At 40.5% G+C, this 25,166-nt stretch overlaps 1 protein-coding gene across 7 annotated transcripts in view; it reads right to left on the reverse strand.

The window, feature by feature from the left end:
• Window positions 1-219: 219 nt before the first annotated feature.
• Window positions 220-25,166, reverse strand: part of LOC100672478 (zinc finger protein 14) — a 39,393-nt gene continuing 14,446 nt past the window's right edge. For 2 of the 7 annotated variants that reach the window (XM_010601239.3, XM_064280218.1), the window contains 4 exons: window positions 21,438-21,483; window positions 7,444-7,570; window positions 6,617-6,800; window positions 220-6,017 (listed from right to left, as the gene is read on the reverse strand). In XM_010601239.3, coding sequence (XP_010599541.1) covers window positions 4,355-6,017; window positions 6,617-6,800; window positions 7,444-7,570; window positions 21,438-21,440 — 1,977 coding nt within the window. In that variant the 5' untranslated portion in view covers window positions 21,441-21,483 and the 3' untranslated portion in view covers window positions 220-4,354. Of the gene's footprint in view, window positions 6,018-6,616; window positions 6,801-7,443; window positions 7,571-21,437; window positions 21,521-22,078; window positions 22,742-25,166 lie in introns of all 7 variants that reach the window. The other 5 variants (XR_010321162.1, XM_064280220.1, XM_064280219.1 and 2 more) reach the window with 5 other exon arrangements.

The raw sequence follows: 25,166 nt of genomic DNA on the forward strand, positions 1-25,166 counted from the left end.
CACTTTGGTGCCTGCCAAGTAAATGGAAATCGATCCTCATTATATCAATTTGGCAAAAAGCATTTGACCAGCAAATGCATTTTCTAAATCAATAGCTGCACCATCAGATACCAGAGGACGCTGGTTTATATGCACCAATAAAAATACCATAGCTGGAACAGGTGATTAACATCGTAACCTAATGAAGAAAAACTTATGTCCAAAAAGAAATCTGCACAATTGTTTACAGCAGTTTTATTCATAGGTGCCAAAACCCGGAGGCAACAAAGATGTACTTCAATACGTTGATGGATGAAAAAAAATATAACCTTTAGTTTTATATATTTCTGCACGTAAACCATGACCAACCCAAACCAAACCCAGTACCGTCGGGTCAATTCCGACTCATAGCGACCCTATAGGACAGAGCAGAACTGCCCCATAGAGTTTCCAAGGAGCGCTTGGCGGATTCGACTCCCGACCCTTTGGTTAGCAGCCGTAGTACTTAACCACTACGCATGCACAAATAAACAGTAATAAAAATTGCAAAACATATCCTTCTATTCCTATAGTATGTTCATTGAGCTTAACATCGGAAAATAAAATGTGACATTAAGTATAACAACATAAATGAGTCAAGATAGTGAATTGCTCTGAGGAGATTTTGAAACAGATATTCGATAAAATTTCCTTGGTTATGTACCTTTGTTGACCAATTACCACCACACGTGCTTTGTAAGAATGAACGTTATGACATAATTTAAAAATGCAAACAACTTGCGCTCACATAGGACAGAAATCACGAGCACATATTAATAAGCTTGGCAGAAACTTTTATGAGAATATTGACTGAGGCCATTGTATCCTCTGTTATCTCAACTTTCCCTCATACTACCAGTGTGAATTTGGAATAATTTCCTCCTGATTGTATAAGCATACCATCTTCCCCACCTTTACAGATAAAATAGGACACCTTCATTAAGAACCTAACCAACGTCACTAACTTGTAGAGATTGCTGACGTATGTTTTGCTGTGTATATTTTCACTCACACACACACAATGTATCCATACAGTAAAATTTGCAATTTTAAGGGTAACTCCATGAGTTTTCATATATGACTATTTATGCCACCACTACCAAGATACAGAACACTCCATCACTCTAAAAGAGTACTGGGGTCCTATCTGTACTCTGTTAATATGAGCTACACAAGTGTGGGCAAGAATGCACTGTGACTAACTTCTTTCCTTTGTATGACACAAGGGATGACTATGGGGCAAGAGAGGCTCACATGAGAAACAGGTCGCCAAAGAACATCAGTATCCACAGTGCTACAAGAACATGACACAGAACAGATGGAGGAAGACTGGATAACGTTTGCTCTTTAATAAAACAAAAAGCAGCTATACTTTTTTCTTATCTAGCTAGCTCTGAAAGTCTAAATGTATGTAAATGATACTTTGAAAAAGGAAAATATCACTTTTGGTCTTTGTGGATCATTAAAACAAGTTTTCACTTTCTCCTCGCTAACATGATTAGCTGCTGTGTCTCTAATGAGTTTTAGCACCACTCAATCATTTCGCTGTCTAGAGAAGAACTTTAGATTTCTAATCAAACAATTATATTCATGGCCTGAAAGTATCTAATCCAGCAGAAAGCCTGGCTCACTTGAACACTCACCCAAACCACCACCAAACAGATGTCCAAATCTAATAAGTCTTTTTATAAACCCATTGACTGAAACATTCCACTGTCCTTTATAACGTGTTTATTCTAATTGCTGTAACTCAATACATCTAGCTATCTTTGGCTACAGGTGTGATCCCGAAGGATTCTGTCTAGAGAACATTGAACAAACCATTATTTTTTTATTATTAACAATGGATAAGAAGTTATTTGAATAACACATATTGTTAGTACATAAAAAAAATAAAGTTTACATAAAAAAGTCTGAATTTATATATGAATACCTGGTAATGTTGACTCAAAATGTACATCATAATTGAAAAAAAATTATACTTAACTTGAAATCCATAACTACCATAAAATCTTTTCATATATCATGTCAGCTTCTGGAAAATTATAAGAATAACATTTGTTAGTATATAGCTGAATTGAAGGAAAAAACAGGGTATTTCTAAGAAATATCTACATGTGGTTGTTTCTGGGGGATAATACATTGTTTTTAATGTCACAGACTCAAACATAATAACTGAACACATATGGATGGATTATATTCAGCTGTATCAGAAAGCTCCCCCTTTCTATATATACATGTTTGCATATGGAAAGACGGACTCAGCACACACTACAAAACCCAGTAGAGAAACAAAATACCATGTGGGTTTTTTAATTTTTTTAAATTATTACACCCACTCCTCACTTACCGACATGGTTAGGTTCCAAAGACCAGGTCATTATCAGAAGCTGGCATTATGTGAAATACTTGGCAGTCATGGGCTGGTTCTTGCTCTGCTTGCCAGAATCCCAAATCCATGCTGCAGGCTGCTGGCCGGGTGTTCTTGGCCACGGCATCCCAGCTCAGGCTCTGCAGTGCACTTGATGCAGGAAGTGGGGCAGTGCAGGCTGGGTGGTACATGGCGGCTTTGGCCAGGGGGTGGCCCCTCAGACATGAGTGCTGCCTGCCATTCAGGCTCCACTCCCAATGCCCGCCAGATGGTGCCTGTGATCGAGGCAAGCACGGGGACGGAGAGTGAGGCACACCAGGAGACAGTGGGAGGGAGGGAGGTGTGAGCCAGGAGAACCTGGAGTGTTGGGTACGAAGCAGGTTCCAGAGATTAAATACCCCAGGGGCGGCACCACTCCTCCTTCTGCGTGCCGTGGACGAGCTGTGCACGGGGAGGTTGTTCAGGCTGGTGGGATCATTGATTATTTACTATTGCTGTAAATGTGGAATGTCAGATAACAAGACAGCTGATGTAAGGATTAGGTACACATCTAACAAAACCCATCTGTATGGTTTATGTTTTTGGCTTCACCATTGTAGCTGTCATGGTGACATCAGGAATGCAGAACTACTAGAAACGTTAAGAGAAGAAGGCGTTCGCTATACAAATTAGACCTTATAGAGACACACTAAGATATACAGGAGAGTCAGAGCAGCAGAAAAGATGAGCAACCATGACAGTCCCAACAGTGGCCTGGAGAACATGTTAATGTTTACAAGGAAATCAAACTGGTTGTCTCATTACAGAAGTGGGCTCCTTGATGCCGAGCTTGTGGAGATGTCTTTGGAAGCCTACGCCTCTGAGAAAAAGGGAAGCATCTATAAAAGCACCTATGCGTATATCTGTCTCCCTGTATTGTGGCTACAAAACTTCAACAATACCCTCCTCACTTCTGTTTTCCAAAACTCATGCAACTGAGCTACTAGTAAGTAGGTTTGAACATGGAACCATACAGGGAAGGGATTCTGGTAAATGTAATTTCCAATATGACCCACACTGAAATAACAATAACAAAGGTTGAAAGTAACAATTCACTCCTTTAGAACAACTTTGCATAATTACTAATTATTACCAAGTACCCACCAGGAAACGAACAAATCTGTCTTGAAGGAAGTACAGCCAGAACGCTTCTCAGAAGCAAGGATGGTGAAACTAGGCCTCACATACTTTGGACGTGTTGTCACAAGGGATGAGTCCCTGGAGAAGGACATCATGCTTGGTCAAGTAGAGGGTCAATGAAAAAGAGGAAGACCCTCAATGAGATGGACTGACACAGAGGCTGCAATAATGGGCTCAAGCATAACAACTGTAAGGATGGTGCAGGACCAGGCAGTATTTCATTCTGTTGTACACAGGGTTGCTACGAGTCAGAACTGACTCGATGGCAACTAACACCACCACCAGTAGCCAGGAAAATGGAACAAGGCCTCTCTGGCAATTAAAATTTTCCCAACAAGGAAGAATGTAAATAATGGGTGACAGATACTACCTATACCACACTAGGCCTATATGCAAATCCCAACAAATAGCAAAGTGTCATTGTACTAATAACTGCTTACCTGCAAAACAACTAAAAAACTTCATCAAAATTAAACCTGATTGTTTATTAAAAATATATTTCAAAATACCTATGCGTCCAGCAAACTTTAAACTTCAAAGATAAACGATTAACAATATTAAGAAAAAACACTGCCTGGGAAACCTGTTGTATTACGGCTAAAAGAGTACCTACAGAACTCTTTCTTACCTTAATGCTTATTTCTTAAAGAACTAAATAAACTTCCAGTAGGTTCACTTTAAGGATGAGGTGCTGATAAAGACAACACCACATCTGTAACTTTTTTAAGATTCTTCTACTGGTGAGAATTTTTAAGAGTGCTATACGTGAATTTTTTTTTTTATACGTTAGTTTTCAGGAGGCATTCCCACATTACGCTGATAGTGTTCCACTCTACTGTGTGTTCTCACATGATATCGTAAGGCTGAGGAAGAAACGAAAGCCTTTCCACACTGCTTACATTCATAGGGTTTCTCTCCAGTGTGAGTTCTCATGTGTTTTGGTAAGGATGAGGGACACTTGAAGGCTTTCCCACATTGTTTACATTCATATGGTTTCTCTCCAGAATGCATTTTCACATGTCGTCGAAGGTATGACAGCTGATTGAAGCCTTTCCCACACTGTTTACATACGTAAGGTTTCTCTCCGGTGTGTGTAGTCATATGGGCCCGTAAAGATATGGACCAATAGAAGGCTTTCCCACATTGCTTACATTCATAGGGTTTCTCACCAGAGTGCATTCTCATATGTGCTCGTAAAGAGATAGACCAATTGAAGGCTTTCCCACACTGCTTACATTCGTAAGGTTTCTTTCCTGTGTGCATTCTCATATGTATCGTTAAAGATGAGGCCCATTTAAGGGTTTTTCCACATTCCTTACATTCATAAAGTTTCTCTCCAGTGTGCATTCTCACATGTCTTCGAAGGTAGAAGAGTTGATTGAAGCCTTTCCCACACTGCCTACATTTATAGAGTTTCTCTTTGCTGTGAGATCTTTCATGCCTTCGAAGGGACTGGAGATAATAGAACGCTTTGCCACATTCCTTGCATTCATAGAATATCTTGCCAGAGTGTTTTGTCATATGCTCTCGTAAAGATATAAGCCAACTGAAGGCTTTCCCACAATCTTTACATTCATAGGGTTTGGCTCCAGAGTGTGTTATCAAATGTCTCCGTAAGGAAAAGTGCCAACGGAATGTTTTCCCACACTGATTGCATTCATAAAGTTCCTCTACAGTGTGCACTCTCATATGTCTTTGTAAGCATATGGGCCAACTGAAAGCCTTTCCACATTGTTTACATTCATAGGATTTCTCTCCACAGTGTGATCTCCTATGTGTACGTAATGATATAGGCCAAGTGAAGGCTTTCCCACATTGCTTACATTTGTAAGATTTTTCTTCAGTGTGTGTTCTCATATGTGTTTGTAAAGATATGGGCCATTTGAAGGCTTTCCCACATTGCTTACATTCATAGGGTTTCTCTCGGCTGTGTGTTCTCATATGTCTTGTTAAAGACGAGGGCCACTTGAAGGCTTTCCCACATTCCTTGCATTCATTGAACTTCTCTTTATTATGAGTCCTTTCATGTCTTTGATAGGAGTCAAAAAAACTGAAGGTATTTCCACACTGTTTACATTCATAAAGTTTCTCTTTACTATGAACCTTTTCATGCCTTCGATAGGATCGGAGATGAATGAAGGTTTTCCAGCATAATTCACAAGCATAAGGTCTTTCTCCACTGTGAATTCTCACATGTCTTCTTAGTTCTGATGGAAAACCAAAGCCCTTCCCACATTCTGGGCACTGATATGGTTTGTGTCCAGTGTGACTTGCGATGTGCCTCTTAAATGAGGAAGGATACATAAAGACTTTTCCACACTCAGTGCATTCAAATGGGTTAATTCTACTAGTTGTTTTCTTGTACAGATTAAGATTTGGAATCTGTCTGAATGTTTCTCCCCACTGATGACCTTCATTACTTTCACAGAGTCTCTCACCCATATAATCTCTGTTAAAACACGGAAAAAAAAAAATTTTTTTAAGCATATTATTAATATTAATGAGTTAATAATATTTGTTAACTATTGGGATTCTATTATAACCCTTTTGTAATAAATATAACCTACTGCCGTCGAGTCGACTCATAGCGACCCTATAGGACAGAGTAGAACTGCCCCATAGAGTTTCCAGGGAGCGCCTGGTGGATTTGAACTGCTGGCCTCTTGGTTAGCAGCTGTAGCACTTAACCACTATGCCACCAGGGTTTCCATAATATAGACCTTCCCAAAATTTCTACTCTGTGTGAACTGTTTGAAAGTGGAATTATAAATGTTTTGAAAGAGGACTAGACCACAGCCATTTTTAAAAGTGTTTCTTATATATATGAAGTTTTTAAAAATCATTGTTTCCAAAAGAATTATGTTTCAAACAATCATGTCTAAGCCACATTTAATGAAAAATTTGCTGTATAAATTTCTTGTGACTAAACAAAGACAGAGCTGGGCATCCCTGGGTTTTGTGCTCATTTGTACTTTTTTTTTTTTTTAATTTCAGGAAATACTAAGATTCTTTCCTGGGATATTGTGTTCTCTTGTGTGTGCTACTCACCTCAGAGGTAACCCCTGGTCTTTAGGTTGATCATCAATGCTAAGGCCTTCTGAAATTTTTCCTAAAATGGAGGACCAAGAATCATTTCTTGTAAATTTTAGTATTTTATCTTCCTTGGATATTTTTTTCTCAGGAGTATCCCGTTGAGAAACTGACTCATTGGCCTTAAATGGAGTCTCATCATCTAAAAGCAAAAAGTAAACAAATCTTACAAGGAAGAAGGCACCTGTTAGCAGAAGAAAAAAAAAAAAAATATGTTGAGGAGTTTAGGTGTTTAAAGACTTCATTAATAGCCGGCACGAGGGGTCAAAATGGAAAGCAACTTCATATCAAAAAAAACCAAACCGGTTGCCATCAAGTTGATTCTGACTCATAGTGACCCTATAGGACAGAGAAGAACTGCCCCATAGAGTTTCCAAGGAGTGCCTGGTGGATTCAAACTGCTGAGTTTTTGGTTGACCGCCACAGATTTAACCACTACACCACCAGGGTTTCCGGCAACTTCAAAGACACAGTAAAATCCTCACAAGGTTTTCAAAATCAAACTTTTCCAGGCCCCAAAATGACCTGTGAAAGCTATATTCACACTGGTGACAGTAAGGGAGACACAAGTGTTTTAACCAACATAAAAAGAAAAACTCAGTTTAATACACAAATTCTCATTCTCCTGGATAAACAATGAGATTCTACCTACATGACGGTGGTAACCAGGCCTGTCTTACTGATGAGTGTAGTCCCCTTTCCACATTCCAAATTTTGCAACAGTCCTGATAAGCAATAAATGCTTGTTCTCTAAGTAATTAAGTGACGAAGTAATGTCACCTTACCTACTGATGCCAAGTTTCTGAAGGTTTCCAGCATCACGTCTCTGTAGAGCTTCCTCTGAACAGGATCCAGCAAAGCCCACTCCTCCAAAGTGAAGTCCACAGCCACATCCTCAAAGACGACTGATTCCTAAAACATATGCCTTATGTATGCAGGAGGCTAGGTGAAGCAGGCAGCACTGGGGCCTGGACTCAATCCATAGAAAACTGAAACAAGATTCTGAGATCTTTTAACAACTACTCTATGTCTCAGTCATCAGATCTCTTACTCTGTTTACACATACTAACTCATAGATTAAATTGCACCACTAACACACGGAACTTGTGTGTACATTTGCACGGTGACCACTAAAGTCTTCTTCCTCTCTAATCAGAAAGCTCTGGGGTAAAATGGAGAAATGAGAGAAATACTTCACAGATGAAACAATTCTTCCCATTTTAAGACCATCAACGCCTTGTGAAGAAACTATTTTACCGGCTTCTCTACTGCTCATATCACGCAGCACTACAGGAGGCACAGGATTAAACCTAAATGAGATTTTAAGAAATAAAAACACTTGGAAGGACTGGCAGTTTTTTCTTCTATTTTCCTCAGCGAATGTGTGAGGCCAAGAGGCCTATGGGAACCCGACTTGCAAGAAGGGTCGGCTGGCCACACTACCTTTAAAAACCAGGCCATTAGAGATAAAGGTCTTGACTTATTGGTGTAATAGTTACCACAAGCTCAGAATCTACCCTTCCTCTTTGTACCACTTCTTGGAAATAGTACATTATCGAAAAGTCAAACTTAGAAAAGAAAAACATTAGAATTTAGAAACCCACACAATTCCCTACACTCCTGAGCCTCATTGCTGCTACCCACCCAATCTTGAGTTCACGTGTGCACAGACACACACTCTCTCTCACACACACTAAGGTTATAAGATGCCTCAGTTCCTTCCGTCAGAGCCATAAAAAAGTGCTGTGACTTTGAGGCAGAGGTTATGAGTCCAATGTTGGCAAGGAGTTAACTGAAGTCCAAAAACACTGAACTATGAATTTGAAAGATTATAACATACATAAAAGGTTAGCAGTGCTTTTCTCTAAAAGAACTTACACCCTGCCTCAATTTCCAGGAAGAAGTGATACCCCAGAGCCACTCTAGAAGCTGCACTCCCAACTTCACTGATTTCCACACTCATTGTTGAGCACACAAGCCTCACAGTCCAACCTCTGAACACAGGAACCATCGTGTGGCATGGTCCCCCTAAATCGCGGTCTCTTAAAAAGAACATCAGCCCGCTTGCATTCATGAGAAGGGAAAAGAGAAAATACTGTCATGTAGAAATTCTGATGCTAGAATATACGTACTCAGAAAAGTAAAAGCAGAAGAGCAATACCCCTATTGCTGGTGCACAGCGAAATGAGCTCCCTAGGTCAGCCATAATTGATGGTAAAGCTATCTTAGACATTCCAGTAAGAAAGTTTCATTATCTAGCACACAGAAAAGAGTTAACATAGACATGGGATTTTGTATGCATATAAAGGCCTGCTGGCAAAGCTGGATCTTGATTATTGTATAGGAACTTGGATTTCAGGATGGTTCCAACCATAATGCATGTTAAGATGGCTCGCTGTGTCTAAACTCTTTATGCACACAGTATGGTTAATGCTGTATCCCTGCTTTCCTAGGAAGAATCTAGAATTTTGGTACATGAGAGGCAGAAGGTGCTTATACAAAAATCTGCGCCTAAGAATCCTGGCTGCGTCTCTAATAAGCTGCCCTCTTGGACATTGCACACTTATTATCAAAAATCACTGCTGGAGGAATAAAGTAAAAACTGGCTGATTCTGCTGTGAAACAACTCTTGAAGACTTCACCTGCTGAACTCCACACTTATATGTGGTTAAAATTACAAATCGAATGATTTATACATATACACACACACACACACACACACACACACACACGTTGCTGGGTACCAACGAGAGACAGTTCCGACTCATAGTGACCCTATGCACAAAGAACAAAACACTGCCTGGTTCTGCGCCATCCTCCAAATAGTTGCTATGCTTAAGCCCATTGCTGCAGCAATTGTGTCAGTCCATGTCGTTGGGGGTCTTCCTCTCTTTCGCTGACCTTCTACTTTACCAAGCATGATGTCCTTCTCTAGGGAACAATCCCTCTTTACATGTCCAAAGTATGTGAGGCGCAGTCTCACCATCCTTGCTTCCGAAGAGCATTCTGGTTGTACTTCGTCCAAGGCAGATTTTTTTGTTCTTTTAGCAATCCATGGTATACTCAGTATTCTTTGCCAACACCACAATTCAAAGACATCTTTTTTGGTCTTCCTTATTCATTGCCCACATTTTCTATGCATGTAAGGTGACTGAAAACACCATGGCTTGGATCAGGTGCACCTTAATCCTCAAGGTGACATTTTTGCTTTTTAACACTTTAAAGAGATCTCTTGCAGCCAATTTGGCCAAGGCAATATGTCTTTTGATCTCTTGACTGCTGCTTCCATGGGTGATGACTGTGGAACCAAGAGAAATGAAATCCTTGACAACCTCAATCTTTTCTCCCTTTATCGTGTTTATTGGTCCAGTTGTGACAATTTGTCTTTTCTTTATATTGAGATACAATCCATACCGAAGGCTGTGGTCTTTGATCTTCATCCGTAAGTGCTTCAAGTCCTCTTCACTTTCAGCAAGCAAGGTTGTGTCATCTACATAACACAGGTTGTCAGTGAGTTTTCCTCCAATCCTGATGCCTGGCTCTTCATATAGTCCAGCTTCTCAGATTATTTGCTCAGCATACAGACTGAATAGGTACGTTGAAAGGATACAACACTGTCACATACCTTTCCTGATTTTAAACCATGCAGTATCCCCTGGTTCTGTTTGAATGACTGCCTCTCGATTCATGTAGATTCCTCATTAGCACAATTAAGTGTTCTAGAATTTCTATTTTTCCCAAAGTTATCCATAATTTGCTATGATTCACACAGTTAAATGTCTTAGCATAGTCAATAAAACACGGGTAAACATCCTTCTGGTATTCTCTGCTTTCAGCCAGGTTCCGTCTGACATCAGCAATGATATCCCTGGTTCCACGTCCTCTTCTAAATCTGGACTGAATTTCTGGCAGTTCCTTGTTGATATACTGCTGCAGCCGCTTTTGAATGATCTTCAGCAAAATTTTGCTTGCATGTGATATTAATGGTATTGGTCAGTAATTTCCACATTTGGTTGGATCACCTTTCTTGGAAACAGGCATAAATACGGATGTCTTCTCGTCACTTGGCCAGGTAGTGGTCTTCCAAATTTCTTGGTATGGCCAAGTGAGCACTTCCAGTACTGCATCCGTTTGCTGAAACATCTCATTTGATATTCTATCAATTCCCGGAGCCTTGTTTCTCGCCAATGCCTTCAGTGCTGCTTGGACTTCTTCCTTCAGTACCATAGGTCCCTGATCATACGTCACCTCCTGAGATGGCTGAACGTCGACCAATTCTTTTTGGTACAGCGACTCTGTGTATTCCTTCCACCTTCTTTTGATGCTTCCTGTGTCATTTAATATTTTCCTTGGACAATCTTTCAGTATTGTAATTCGACGCTTGAATTTTTTCTTCAGTTCAGCTGGAGAAATGCTGAGTGTGTTCTTCCCTTGTGGTTTCCTATCTCCAGGTCTTTGCACATGTCATTATAATAGTTTACTTCGTCTTCTTGAACTGCCCTTTGAAATCTTCTGTTCACCTTTTACTTCATCGTTTCTTCTTTTTGCTTTAGCTGCTTGAGGTTCAAGAGCAAGTTTCAGAGTCTCTTCTGACATCTAGTTAGGCCTATATTTTCTCTCCTGTCTTTTTAATGCTTTCTTTGTGTATGATGTCCTGGATATCATTCCACAACTCGTCTGGTCTTCAGTCATTAGTGTTCAACACATCGAATCTATTCCTGGGATGGTCTCTAAATTCAGGTGGGATATACTCAAGGTCGTACTTTGGCTCTCGTGGATTTGTTCTAATTTTCTTCAGTTTCAACTTGAACTTCCATATGAGTAATTCATGGTCTGATCCGCAGTCAGTCCCTGGCCTTGTTCTGACTGATGATATTGAGCTTTTCCATTGTCTCTTTCCACAGATTTGATTCCTGTGTATTCCATCTGATGAGGTCCATGTGTATACTCACTGTTAATGTCGATGAAAAAAGGTATTTGCAATGAAGAAGTCATTGGTCTTGCAAAATTCAATCATGTGATCACCTGCACTGTTTCTGTCACCAAGACCATATTTTCCAACCACCACTCCTTCTTTGTTTCCAACTTTCCCCTTCCAATCACCAGTAATTATCAGTACATCCTGATTGCGTGTTCGATCAATTTCGGACTGCCAGAAGTTGGTAAAAATCTTCAATTTCTTCATCTTTGGCCTTAGTCGTTGGTGCGTAAATTTGAATAACAGTTGTATTAACTGGTCTTCCTTGCAAGCATATGGATATTACCCTATCACTGACAGTGTTGTACTTTAGGTTAGATGATAAAATGTTCTTTTTGATGATGAAGAGGACACCATTCTGCTTCAATTTGTTCTTCCTGGCACAGTAGACCACATGAATGTCTAAGTCAAGATGGCCAATACCAGTCCATTTCAGTTCACTAAAGAATATTCATCTTTATGTGTTTCATTTCATTTCTGACAACTCCAATTTTCCTAGATTCATGCTCTCTACATTACATATTTCAATTATTAATGGGTGTTTGCAGCTGTTTCTTCTCATTTTAAGTCATGCCACATCAGCACATGAAGGTCGCGAAAGCTTGGCTCCATCCACATCGTTAAGTTTTAATCTATTTTAAGGATGGCAGCTCTTCCCCAGTTGTATTCTGAGTGTCTTCCAATCTGAAGGGCTCATACTCTGGCACTATATCAGGCAATGTTCCACTGCTATTTGCCAGGACTTTACCAGTCAATTTTCTTTAGAAGTAGACTTCCAGGTCCTTCTTCCTAGTCTGTACTAGTCTGGATGAAAGCTGTCCCACATGGGGGACCCTGCTGGTATTTAAAACAGTAGGTACTGCAGCTTCCAGCATTACAACATGCAAGCTACCACAGCATGACACACTGACAGGCAAATTTAGGTATATATATCCCACATTTCTGTCAGTTTGCTATATTGTGGGAGCTTGAGCATTGCTGTGATGCTCTAAGCTATGCCATCAGTATTCAAGTACCAGCAGAGTCACCCATGGCAGAAAGGTTTAAGCTGAGCTTCCAGACTAAGACTAGGAAGAAGGGTCTGGCAGTCTACTTCTGAAAAGAATTAGCAAAGAAAACCTGATGAATAGCAACGGAATACTGTCTGATACAGTGCCGGAATATGGGCACCCCCAGGTTGGAAGGCACTCCAAAGACAAGTGGGTAAGAGCACCCTCCTGAAAGTAGAGTCGACCTTAATGCCATGGATGGGGTCAAGCTTTCAGGACCTTCATTTGCTGATGTGGCACGACTCAAAATGAGAAGAAACAGCTGCAAACATCCACTAATAATCGGAATGTGGAATGTAAGAAGTATCAATCCAGGAAAATTGGAAATAGTCAAAAATGAAATGGAATGTATGAACATTGATATCCTAAACATTAGTGAGCTGAAATAGACTGGTGTTGGCCATTTTGAATCAGACAATCATATATGATCTACTATGCCAGGAATGACAACTCGAAGAGGAATGGCACTGCATTCATCATCAAAAAGAACATTTCAAGATCTATCCTGAAGTACAGTGCTGTCAGGGATAGGATAATATCCATACACCTACAAGAAGACCAGTTAATACAACTATTATTCAAATTTACACATTAACCACTAAGGCCAAAGATGAAGAAATTGAAGATTTTTACCAGCTTCCACAGTCTGAAACTGATCGAACATGCAGTGAGGATGCATTGATAATTACTGGTGATTAGAATGTGAAAGCTGGAAACAAAAATGGTTCAGCAATTGGAAAATATGGCCTTGGTGACAGAAATGATGACAGAGATTGCATGACAGAATTGTGCAAGAAGACCGACTTCTTCATTGCAAATACCTTTTTTCACCAACATAAATGGTGACTATACACATGGACCTCGCCAGATGGAATACATGGAAATCAAATTGACTACATCTGTGAGAAGAAACAATGGAAAAGCTCAATATCATCAGTCAGAACGAGGCCAGGGGCCCACTTCGGATCAGACCATCAACTATTCATATGAAAGTTCACATTGAAATGGAAGAAAAGTAGAACAAGTCTACAAGAGCCAAAGTATGACCTTAAGTATATTCAACCTGAAATTAGAGACCATCTCAAGAACAGATTTGATGTGTTGAACACTAACGACCAAAGGCCAGACGAGTTGTGGAATGACATCAAGAACATCATACATAAAGAAAGCAAGAGATTATTAAAAAGATGGGAAAGAAAAGACCAAAATAGAAGTCAGAAGAGACTCTGAAACTTGCTCTTAAACATCAAGCAGCTAAAGCAAAAGGAAGAAATGACAAAGTAAAAGAACCAAACAGAAGATTTGGAAAGGCAGCTCAATAAGACAAAGTATTATAATGACATGTGCAAAGACCTGGAAATAGAAAACCAAAATGGAAGAGCACACTCGGCATTTCTCAAGCTGAAAGAACTGAGGAAAATATTGAAGCCTTAAGTTGCAACAGTGAAGAATTCTATGGAGAAAATATTAAATGACACAGGAAGCATCAAAAGAAGATGGAAAGAATACACGGAGTCATTATACCAAAAAGAACTGGCTAACGTTCAACCATTTCAAGAGGCAGCATATGATCAGGAACCAATGGTACTGAAGGAAGAAGTTCAAGCTACACAGAAGGCAACGGTGATAACAAGACTCCAGGAGTTGATGTAATATCAATTGAGATGTTTCAACAAATGGATGCAGTGCTAGAAGTACTCACTCATCTATGCCAAGAAATCTGGAAGACAGCTACTTGGCCAACCAACCAGAACAGATCCATATTTAGGCCTATTCCCAAGAAAGGTGATCCAACCAAATATGGAAATTATCAAGCAATACCATTAATATCACATGCAAGTAAAATTTTGCTGAAGATCATTCAAGAGTGGCTGCAGCAGTATATCGATACAGAACTGCCAGAAATTCAGGCGGGATTCAGAAGAGGACGTGGAACCAGGAATATCACTGCTGATGTCAGATGGATCCTGGCTGAAAGCAGAGAATACCAGAAAGATGTTTACCTGTGTTTTACTGACTATGCAAATGCATTCGACCGTGTGGATCATAACAAATTACGGGTAACACTACAAAAAATGGCAATTCCAGAACACTAAATTGTGCTCGTGAGGAATCTGTACATGGATAGAGACAGTTGTTAGGACAGAACAAGGAGATACTTCGTGGTTTAAAGCCTGGAAAGGTGTGTCTCAGGGTTGTATCCTCTCACCATACCTATCCAATCTGTATGCTAAGCAAATAATCTGAGAAGCTGGACTATATGAAGAACAGGGCATCAGGACTGGAGGACTCATTAACAATCTGCATTACACACATGACACAACCTTGGTTGCTGAAAGTGAAGAGGACTTGAAGCACTTACTGATGAAGATCAGAGACCACAGCCTCCAATATAGATTACAACTCAACACAAAGAAAACAAAATCCCTCACAATTGGACCAATAACCAACATCCTGATAAATGGGGAAAAGACTGAAATTGTCAAGGATTTCATTTTACTTGGATCCACAATCAACAGCCATGGAAGCAGCAGTCAAGAAAAGACGCACTGCATTGGGCAAATCTGCTGCAAAGGACTTCTTTGAAGTGTTGAAAAGCAAAGATGTCACGCTGAAGACTAACCTGTGCCTGACCCAAGCCATGGTATTTTCAATCACATCATATGCATACAAAGCTGGACAACGAATAAGGAAGACCAAAGAGGAATTGACGCCTTTGAATTGCAATGTTGGTGAAGAATACTGAACATACCATGGACTGCCAAAGAATGAACAAATCTGTTTTGGAAGAAGTACAACCAGAATGCTCCTTGGAAGCAAGGATAGCGAGATGGGTCTCAGATACTTTGGACATGTAGTCAGGAAGGATCAGTTCCTGGAGAAGAACATTATGCTTGGTAAAATAGAGAGTCAGCAAAAAAGAGGAAGACCCTCAATAAGATGGACACAGTGGCTGCAAGAATGGACTGAGGCATAACAACAACTGTGAGTATGGCACGGGGCTGCACAGTGTTTTCTTCTGTGGTATATATGGTTACTATGAGTTGGAACTGACTGGACAGCACCTAATGACAACATGTATATATAACTGCAGTCATGTTTTTAATACAAAAATGAAATGAAAAACAAAGAAAAAAACAGTGCACTGGTTTTCTATGGATGTTTTTTCACGGGCTGGTTTTGCTGTGTGTTCCTTTGCTGTTAGTGATAACAGTTGTGAGTATGACTACATGCCAAATCCTTTGAGTCCTCCTAGCAAATCATTCCTGCATATGCCATCCAGAGAGGTCCATGTCTGCAATCGCTGTTTATGTTGTTGGAAAAAGGTATTTACAGTGAAGAGTTTGTTGGTCTTCCCAAATTCTATCAGGTGATCTCTGACACCGTTTCTACCACCAAGGCTGCATTTGCCAACTAGAGATCCTTCTGTGTTTCGAACTTCTGCATTCCAATCACCCGGAATTATCAATGCTTCCTGATTGCATGTTTGATCAATTTCAGACTACATAAATTGGTAAAAATCCTCACTTTCTTCATCTTTGTCCTTAGTGGTTGGTGCATAAATTTGATTAATAGTCGCATTAACTGATCTTCCTTGTAGGCATATGGATATTATCCTACCATTTACATTATTCCATTTCAGGGTAGGTCTTGAAATACTCATTTTAACGATAAATGCAAGGCCATTATACTCCTCAAGCTGTCATTCCTGGCATAGTAGATCATACGACTGTCCAATCCAAAATGGCCAATATCAGTCCATTTTAGCTCACTAATGCCTACGATACCAATGTTTATACAATCTATTTCATTTTTGACAATTTCCATTTTCCTAAATTCATACTTTGTACATTCCACATTCTGATTATGAATGGACGTTTGCAACTGTTTCTTCTCATTTTGAGTTGTGCCACGTCTGCCAATGACAGCCCTGAAAGCTTGACTCCATTAATGTCACTAAGGTTGACTCTATTTTGAGGAAGCAGCTCTTTTCCAATCTGAGGGGCTCATCTTCCAGCACTATATCAGACAATGTTCCACTGCTCTTCATAAGGTCTTCACTGGCTAATTTTTTTTTTCAGTAGTAGTAGTCTTCCTTCTTCCTCGTCTCTCTTCATCAGGAAACTCAGCTGAAACCTGTCCATCATGGGTGACTCTGCTGGTATCTGAACACCAGTTGCATAGTTTCAGCATCACAGAAACATGCAAACCCCCACAGCGCGACAAACTGACAGAAAGGTGGGGGAATCACATCGACCACATCTATGGAAAGAGACGATGGAAAAGCTCAATGTCATCAGTCAGAACAAGGACAGGGGCGAACTGCGGAGCTGACCATCAGTTGTTCAAGACGAAGTTGAACAAGTTCAAGATGAAGCTAAAGAAAATTACAGTAAGTGCAGGACAGCCAATTACTGTCTCGAGTACATTCCACCTGAATTGAGAGATCATCTCAAGAATAGATTTGATATATTGAACACTAATGACCGAACATGAGACCAACTATGAAATATCAAGGACATCATACAAGAAGAAAGAAAGAGGTCATTAAAGACAGGAAAGAAAGAAAATACCAAATTGGATGTCAGAAGAGACCCTGAAACTTGCCCTGAACGTCAAGTTGCTAAAGAAAATGGAAGAAATGATAAAGTAAAAGCACTGAACAGAACATTTCGAAGGGCAGCTTCAGAAGACAAAGTATTATAATGACACATGCAAAGACCTGGAGGTAGAAAACTAAAACAAAAGAACACACTCCGCACTTCTTAAGCTGAAAGAACTGAAGAAAAAAATTCAAGCCTCGAGTGGCAATACTGAAGGATTCTATGGGCAAAGTACTGAAGGATGCAGGAAGCATCAAAGAAGACAGAAGGAATACACAGTCGCTGTACCAGAAAGAACGGGTCGACGTTCAACCATTTCAGGAGGTAGCATGTAAGCAGGAACTGATGGTACTGAAGGAAGAGGTCCAAGCTGTACTGAAGACACTGGCGGAAAAACAAGGTTCTGGGAATTAACGGATTACCAACTGAGATGTTTCAACAAACAGATGCAGTGCTGGAAGTGCCAAGAAATTTGGAAGACAGCTACCTGGCCAACCGACTTAAAGAGATTCACATTCACGCCTATTCCCAAGAAAGGTTATCCAAGTGAATGTGGACATTATTGAACAATATCATTAATATCACATGTAAGTAAAACTTTGCTGAAGATTATTCAAAAGCGGTTGCAGTACTACATCAACAGGGAACTGCCAGAAATTCAAGCAGGATTCAGAAGAGGACGTGGAACCAGGGTATCACTGCTGATGCCAGAGGGGGATATCCTGGCTTAAAGCAGAGAATACCAGAAAGATGTTTACCTGTGTTTTATTGGCTATGCTAAAACATTCGACTGTGTGGATCATAACAAATTATGGATGACACTGTGAAGAATGCAAATTCCAGAACATTTTATTATGCTCATGAGGAACCTGTCCATAGATCAAGAGGCAGCATTTCAAACAGAACAAGGGGATACTGCATGGTTTAAAGACAGGAAAGGTGTGTGTCAGGATTGTATCCTTTCACCATACTTATTCAATCTGTATGCTGAGCAAATAATCTGAGAAACTGAACTATATGAAGAACACAGCATCAGGACTGGACAAAGACTCATTAACAACCTGCATTATGCAGATGGCCCAACCATGCTTGCTGAAAGTGAAGAGAACTTGAAGCACTTACTGATGGATTACATCTTAACATAAAACAAAAATCCTCACGACCAGACCAATAAGCAACATCATGATAAATGGAGAAAAGACTGAAGTCATCAAGGATTTCATTTTACTTGGATCCACGATCAACACCCACAAAAGCATTAGTCAAGAAATCAAAAGATGCACTGCACTGGGCAAATCTGTTGCAAAAATCTCTTTGAAGTGTTTAAAAAGCAAAGATGTCACTTTAAAGACTAAGGTGCTCCTGACCCGAGTCATGGTGTTATCAATCACCTCATATGCATACAAAAGCTGGACAATGAACAAGGAAGACAGAAGAATTGACACCTTTGAGTTGTGGTGTTGGTGAAGAATAGTGAATATACCATGGAATATACCAAAGCTATCTTGGAAGAAGTACAGCCAAAATGCTCCTTGGAAGTGAGGATGCAAGGCTTCGTCTCACATACTTTGGACACGTTATCAGGAAGGACGGGTCCCTGGAGAAGGGCATCATGCTATGTAAAGTAGAGGGTCAATGAAAAAGACGAAGACCCTCAATGAGATGGACTGACACAGTGGCTGCAATAATGGGCTCAAGCATAACAACGATCATGAGGACGGCACAGGACTGGGCAGTGTTTGGCTCTGCTGTATATATGGTTGCCGTGAGTTGGAACAGCCTCAACGGCACCTAACAACAGTCAACATTGTATTATAGATCCAATCCAGTGCCACCAGAAAATAAATGTGCAAAAATCATAAGGAAAAAAGACTATCTTTTGATGTGTAGCTGTAATAAGTGTGCATGGAAGACTCCAAGAGAACAAAAAGGTAATCACAAAATAAGATTTTTAACAAGATTCCAGTACAGAAACAATATAAAAATCTCATTACCTTTTTAGACAATAACAAATTTAAGTGCAAAAATTAATTGTAAAAAGCTAATGCATATTGTGGTAAGAAGGAAATTTAATTAGTCTAATAAAGAATACAGTAAAAACCCAAGGAGAAAACTGTAAAACATTATTGAAAAAGACAGGGATTTCTAATTTCTGGTCCAGCTTGTGAAGAGCTTGGATGTCAGCATTCACATGGTCACGAGAGGGAAAAAACTGAAAATCAACACTCTTCTCAGATCCAGCAGAGACCTGAGGTCACAGGGCAAACCAGCTGCCCCAAAACTGAAAAGACAGGCTGATACAGAGAATCACCACTTAGTGGAGGTAGAAACCGTGCAGGTAGGAACACTTAAAGGGTATATGACTAATTCCTGGAAGCAGAGTGGTCTAGCTTAGAGAAAAACACTCCTGGACGACCAGTGGCTTCGTTATCCAGTGCTCTAACACAAGTAACACCTGTAGGCGGCAGTAAAGAGAAGTCACTTTCTCACTGTTCCACTTTTAAGTCTCTTTCCTCCTGAATTTTACTATCAGGAGAAGCCATACCACTCCTAAAGGCCATGCTCAGAAATCTCCTCAGCCAAACATCCAAGTTCATTACTTACAAGCTCTAACTTCTATAAAACATTCAAATAGAATTTAGAAATACTACTTGTCACTATGTAACAGGATCACATTTCCTCCAAGTCCAGTAACATGTTCACTGTTTCCTTGTAGAGCCGCACCAACAGTACATTTAACATCCACGTTTTAGCAACGTTCTGTTTATGATATAAGTCTTCCCCATGGCTCTCAATTCTGAGTCATCCTCAGAATCACCCTTAATGCCCATAATTCTACCAATAACCTCAACAAGACAATCTTAGGCCCTACTATCAAGCTCATCAAAATTCCTCCTGCTTCTACCAATTACCCAATTGCAAAATCACTTCCATATTTCAGGTATTTCATAGAGCCAAGAGCCCACTTCCTGGCCCTACATTCTGTCTTAGTTACCTAGTGCCTGTTTCTATAACACAAATACCAAGAGTGGGTGGCTTCAAAGGACAGAAATTTATTTTGTCACAGATCTGTAGGCTGAAAGTCCAAGCCATGTCATTTCCTTCCTTGTCAGCAGCTCTACACATTCCTTGGCCCCTTGGCCTTCTCTGGCGTGCACACAATTCTCACATGGCAGCTGTCTTCTGGGTATACATGTCTGTGTCTATTCTGGTCTTTTCATGGCACAGAGGTGACAAGTTTTAGTATGCACAGTACATTAGCCTGACCTTAAGTGACTGACTACATTCCCTTAGACTGCATTACTGAAGGTGATTACATTACTGTATGGAAGGTAACCTGCTCTACCCAAGGCCAACTGATTAAATCACATGTAACTATACCACGACAGCAACCAGACTAGTGTTTGGCCAAACATCCGGGAACCTCGGCCTAGCCGAGCTCACACACAAAATTAACTGTGACACCCAGTCTCAGAGGACACCAGACTTTCCTGAGTTTTGTCTCCAAGAGACACACCAGGTTCTTTTTGTAAAGCTTGAAGAAAAAAATAATTCGGACTTCCACAGGGGGAAATGGGAAGAGTAACCATTATAAGACAGTGCTCTGTTCTCCTTAACAATGGCCTCCCCTCAAGGGAAAGTACTTTAGCAGAGCCTAGCTGACCTGCAGGAAGGGACATACCCTGCCTCAGCCCCCCAGCACTCCACAAGTGAAAAGGGATCATCCATCCACAGCCCCCTCCTGGCCTTCTATCTTAGCACAGTTCTACCCTGACACATACGTGGTCCGTGAGTTAGATGCAACTTGACGGCAATCGGTGGCTAATCCTGACTTGCAAGAAATGCTAAAAGAAGTTCTTCACAGAGAAGGAAAGTGATACAGGCCAGGCATTCAGATCTACGTTAGAGAAGGCAAATTCTACCGAGTTTAAGAAAGAATTAACACCAGCTTTTAAACTTTACAATACTACGCCTAAAAACAGAAGTGGAAGGAACGCTTGCAAACTCATTCTGTGGGCAGCCTTATCCAGACACCAAAACCAGACACAGGAAAAACACTACAAACCAATTCTCTCTCAGGAACACAGATACAAAAATCTTTAATACTAGTAAATTGAATCCAAGAATTTAGAAAAAGAATTACATACCATGATTGAAGGGGATGTATCACGGGCATGTAAAGCTGGTTCAACTCTGTAAAACAAGTAACGTCATTTATCACATCAACAGGCTGAAAAAGAAAAATCACATAATCAAATCAACAGACACATAAAACTAACAAAACCCAACATCCGTTGATAAAAAACTCTCAGGAAAAGTGGAATAGAGGAGCCCTTCCTCCAGCTGACACAACCTATAAAAACCTACAGCTAACATCACCTGACAGACCTATAAAAACCTACAGCTAACATCACCTGACAGACCTATAAAAACCTACAGCTAACATCACCTGACACAACCTGTAAAAACCTACAGCTAACATCACCTGACACAACCTGTAAAAACCTACAGCTAACATCACCTGACACAACCTGTAAAAACCTACAGCTAACATCACCTGACACAACCCATAAAAACCTACAGCTAACAGGACACTTATTTGTGAGAAATTTCATGCTCTGCCCCTTAAACAGGCAACAAGACTAGGAAATCCTTTCTAACCACCATAGTACCAGAGGTCCTAACTCAATTGTTGTTGTTGTTGTTAGGTGTCCTCGAGTCCGTTCCGACTCATAGCAACCCTATGCACAGCAGAACGAGACACTGCCCAGTCCTGTGCCATCCTTACAATTGTTGTTATGCTTGAGCTCACTGTTGCAGCCACTGTGTCAATCCACCTCGTTGAGGGTCTTCCTCTTTTCCACTGACCCTGTACTCTGCCAAGCATGACGTCCTTCTCCTGGGACTGATCCCTCCTGACAACATGTCCAAAGTATGTAAGACACAGTCCCGCCATCCTTGCTCCTAAGGAGCATTCTGCTTGTACTTCTTCTAAGACAGATTTGTTCATTCTTTTGCCAGTCCATGGTATATTCAATATTCTTCACCAACAGCACAATTCAAAGGCGTCAATTCTTCTTGGGTCTTCCTTATTCATTGCCCAGCTTTCACATGCATATGATGCGATTGAAAATATCATGGCTTGGGTCACGTACACCTTAGTCTTTAAGGTGACATCTTTGCTCTTCAACAGCAGGTTTACCCAATGCAATGCGTCTTTTGATTTCTTGGCTGCTGCCTCCATGGCTGTTGATTGTGGATCCAAGTAAAATGAAATCCTTGACAACTTCAATCTTTTCTCCGTTCATCATGATGTTGCTCACTGGTCCAGCTGTGAGGATTTTTGTTTTCTTTATTTTGAGGTGCAATCCATACTGAAGGCTGTGGTCTTTGATCTTCATTAGTAAGTGCTTCAAGTCCTCTTCACTTTCAGCAAGCAAGGTTGTGTCATCTGCATAACAAAGGTTGTTAATGAGTCTTCCTCTAATCTGATGCCCCATTCTTCTTCATATAGCCCAGCGTCTCGTATTATTTGCTCAGCATACAGATTGAATAAGTATGGTGAAAGAATACAACCCTGACGCACACCTTTTCTGACTTTAACCAATCAGTATCCCCTTGTTCTGTCCGAACTGCCTCTTGATCTATGTTAAGGTTCCTGAGGAGCACAATTAAGAGTTCTGGAATTCCCATTCTTTGCAATGTTATCCATAATTTGTTATGATCCACACAGTCGAATGCCTTTGCATAGTCAATAAAACACAGGTAATTCAATTAGACAAGAAAAGAAAAGGTATACTGACAGGGAAGGAAGAAATAAAACTGTCTTTGTCTGCAGATGGTACAGCTATCCAAGCAGAAACTCCCCTAAAACAAACCCCCACCCAAAAAATGAAACAAAAGTCCTGGAACCACTAAGTAATTATAGCAACCTTGTAGGATGTCATATACAAAGTCAACTGCTTTCCTCTAAAATAAACCAAAACCAAACCAAACCCATTGTCATCCAGGCAGTTCCGACTCATAGCAGCAACCCTATACTCAAAAAAAAAGTCCAAACTCACTGCCGTCGAGTCGATTCCGACTCATAGCGACCCTACAGGACAGAGTAAAACAGCCCCATAGAGTTTCCAAGGAGCGCCTGGTGGATCTGAACTGTCAACCTCTTGGTTAACAGCTGTAGCACTTAACCACTATGCCACCAAGGTTTCCAGCAACCCTATAAGGGCAGGTAAAACTGCCCCATACGGATTCTAAAGAGCAGCTGGGTGGATTAGAACTGCTGACCTTTTGGTTAGTAGCTGAGCTGTTAACCACTGTGCCGCCAGGGCTCCTCTTCTATACTAGTAATGTGCAATTAGAATCACAAATTAAGAACAAAACACCATTTAGTTTAGCACTAAAATAAAATACGAAAATAAATATATAGCACTGTCATCAAGTCAATTCTGACTCCTAACAACCCTAGAGGACAGAGTAGAACTGCCCCATAGGATTACCAAGGCTGTCATCTTTATGGAAGCAAACTCCCACATCTTTCTTCCGCGGAGAGACTGGTAGCTTCAAACTGTCAACCTTATGGTTAACAGCCAAGTGCTTCAACTACTGTACTACCAAGGCTCCTCAAAATAAAATAAGATACCTAGGTACAAACCTAAAACAAAGTATGAGATCTATACGAGTAAAGTTACAAAGCCTGACGAAACATCTAAATGAATGGAGATATATTCCTTGTTTATGCACAGGAAGATTTAATATTATCTAGATGCCACTCTTCCTGACTTGATCTATGGATTCAACACATTCCTAATCAAAATCCAAGCAATTTATTTTGTGCCTGTTTACAAACTGCATATAAAATTTATAAGAAAAGGGTAAACACCCAGAAGAGCCAGCACTACACTGAAAAGGAACAGAGCTGGAGGCCTGACACCACCACACTTCAAGACTTACTAGGAAACTATAGCGATCAAGAGAGAACGGCACTGGAGAAAGAACAGAGAACTGCATCAGTGGAATAGAACAGAAGGTGGAGAAACAGACCCCAACACAAATACAGTCAATTGATCTTTGATGCGAAAATAAAGGCAATTTAATGAAGAAAGGACAGTCTTTTCAATAAATGGTGCTGGAACAACTGGAGAGGCACATGGGAAAAAGAGGAATCTAGATATAGAGCTTACATCTTTCACAAAAATTAACTCAAAATACATCATAGGATTTAATGTAAGATGCAAACCTATGCAATTTCTAGATGATAACATAGGAAAAAATCTAAGTGACCTTAGGTTTGATGACGACTTCTTAAAAACAACAAAGCCACGATCCATACGGAGTAAACTGGTAAGTTGAATTTCATCAAAATTAAAAACTTCTGCTCTGTGAATAACGCTGTTAAGAAAATGAAAAAGGGGTGGGGGTCTGGGAGCCACGGTTTCAGGGGACATCTATGTCAGTTGGCATAACAAACTTTATCAAGAAAATGTTCTGCATCCCATTTTAGTCAGTGGCATCTGGGGTCTTAAAAGCCAGGAAGCGGCCATCTAAGATGCATCAGTTGGTCCCAACCCACCTGGAGCAAAAGAGAATGAAGAACACCAAAGACACGAGGAAAACATTACCCCAAGAGACAGAAAAGGCCACATAAACCAGAGACTCCAACAGCTTGAGGCCAGAAGAACTAGATGGTGCCCGACTACCACCAATGACCACCCTGACAGGGAACAGAGAGTCCCTGACAGAGCAGGAGAGGTAGGTGCAGAACTCAAATGCTAGTGAACAGATCAGACTGAACGGTCTGACTGAGGCTGGCGGGACCCTGGAAGACATGGTCCCTGGTCTCTCTTAGCCCAGAATTGAAACTATTCCCGAAGCCA

This window comes from Loxodonta africana, chromosome 3 (genome assembly GCF_030014295.1).
Source record: "Loxodonta africana isolate mLoxAfr1 chromosome 3, mLoxAfr1.hap2, whole genome shotgun sequence".
NCBI lineage: Eukaryota > Metazoa > Chordata > Mammalia > Proboscidea > Elephantidae > Loxodonta > Loxodonta africana.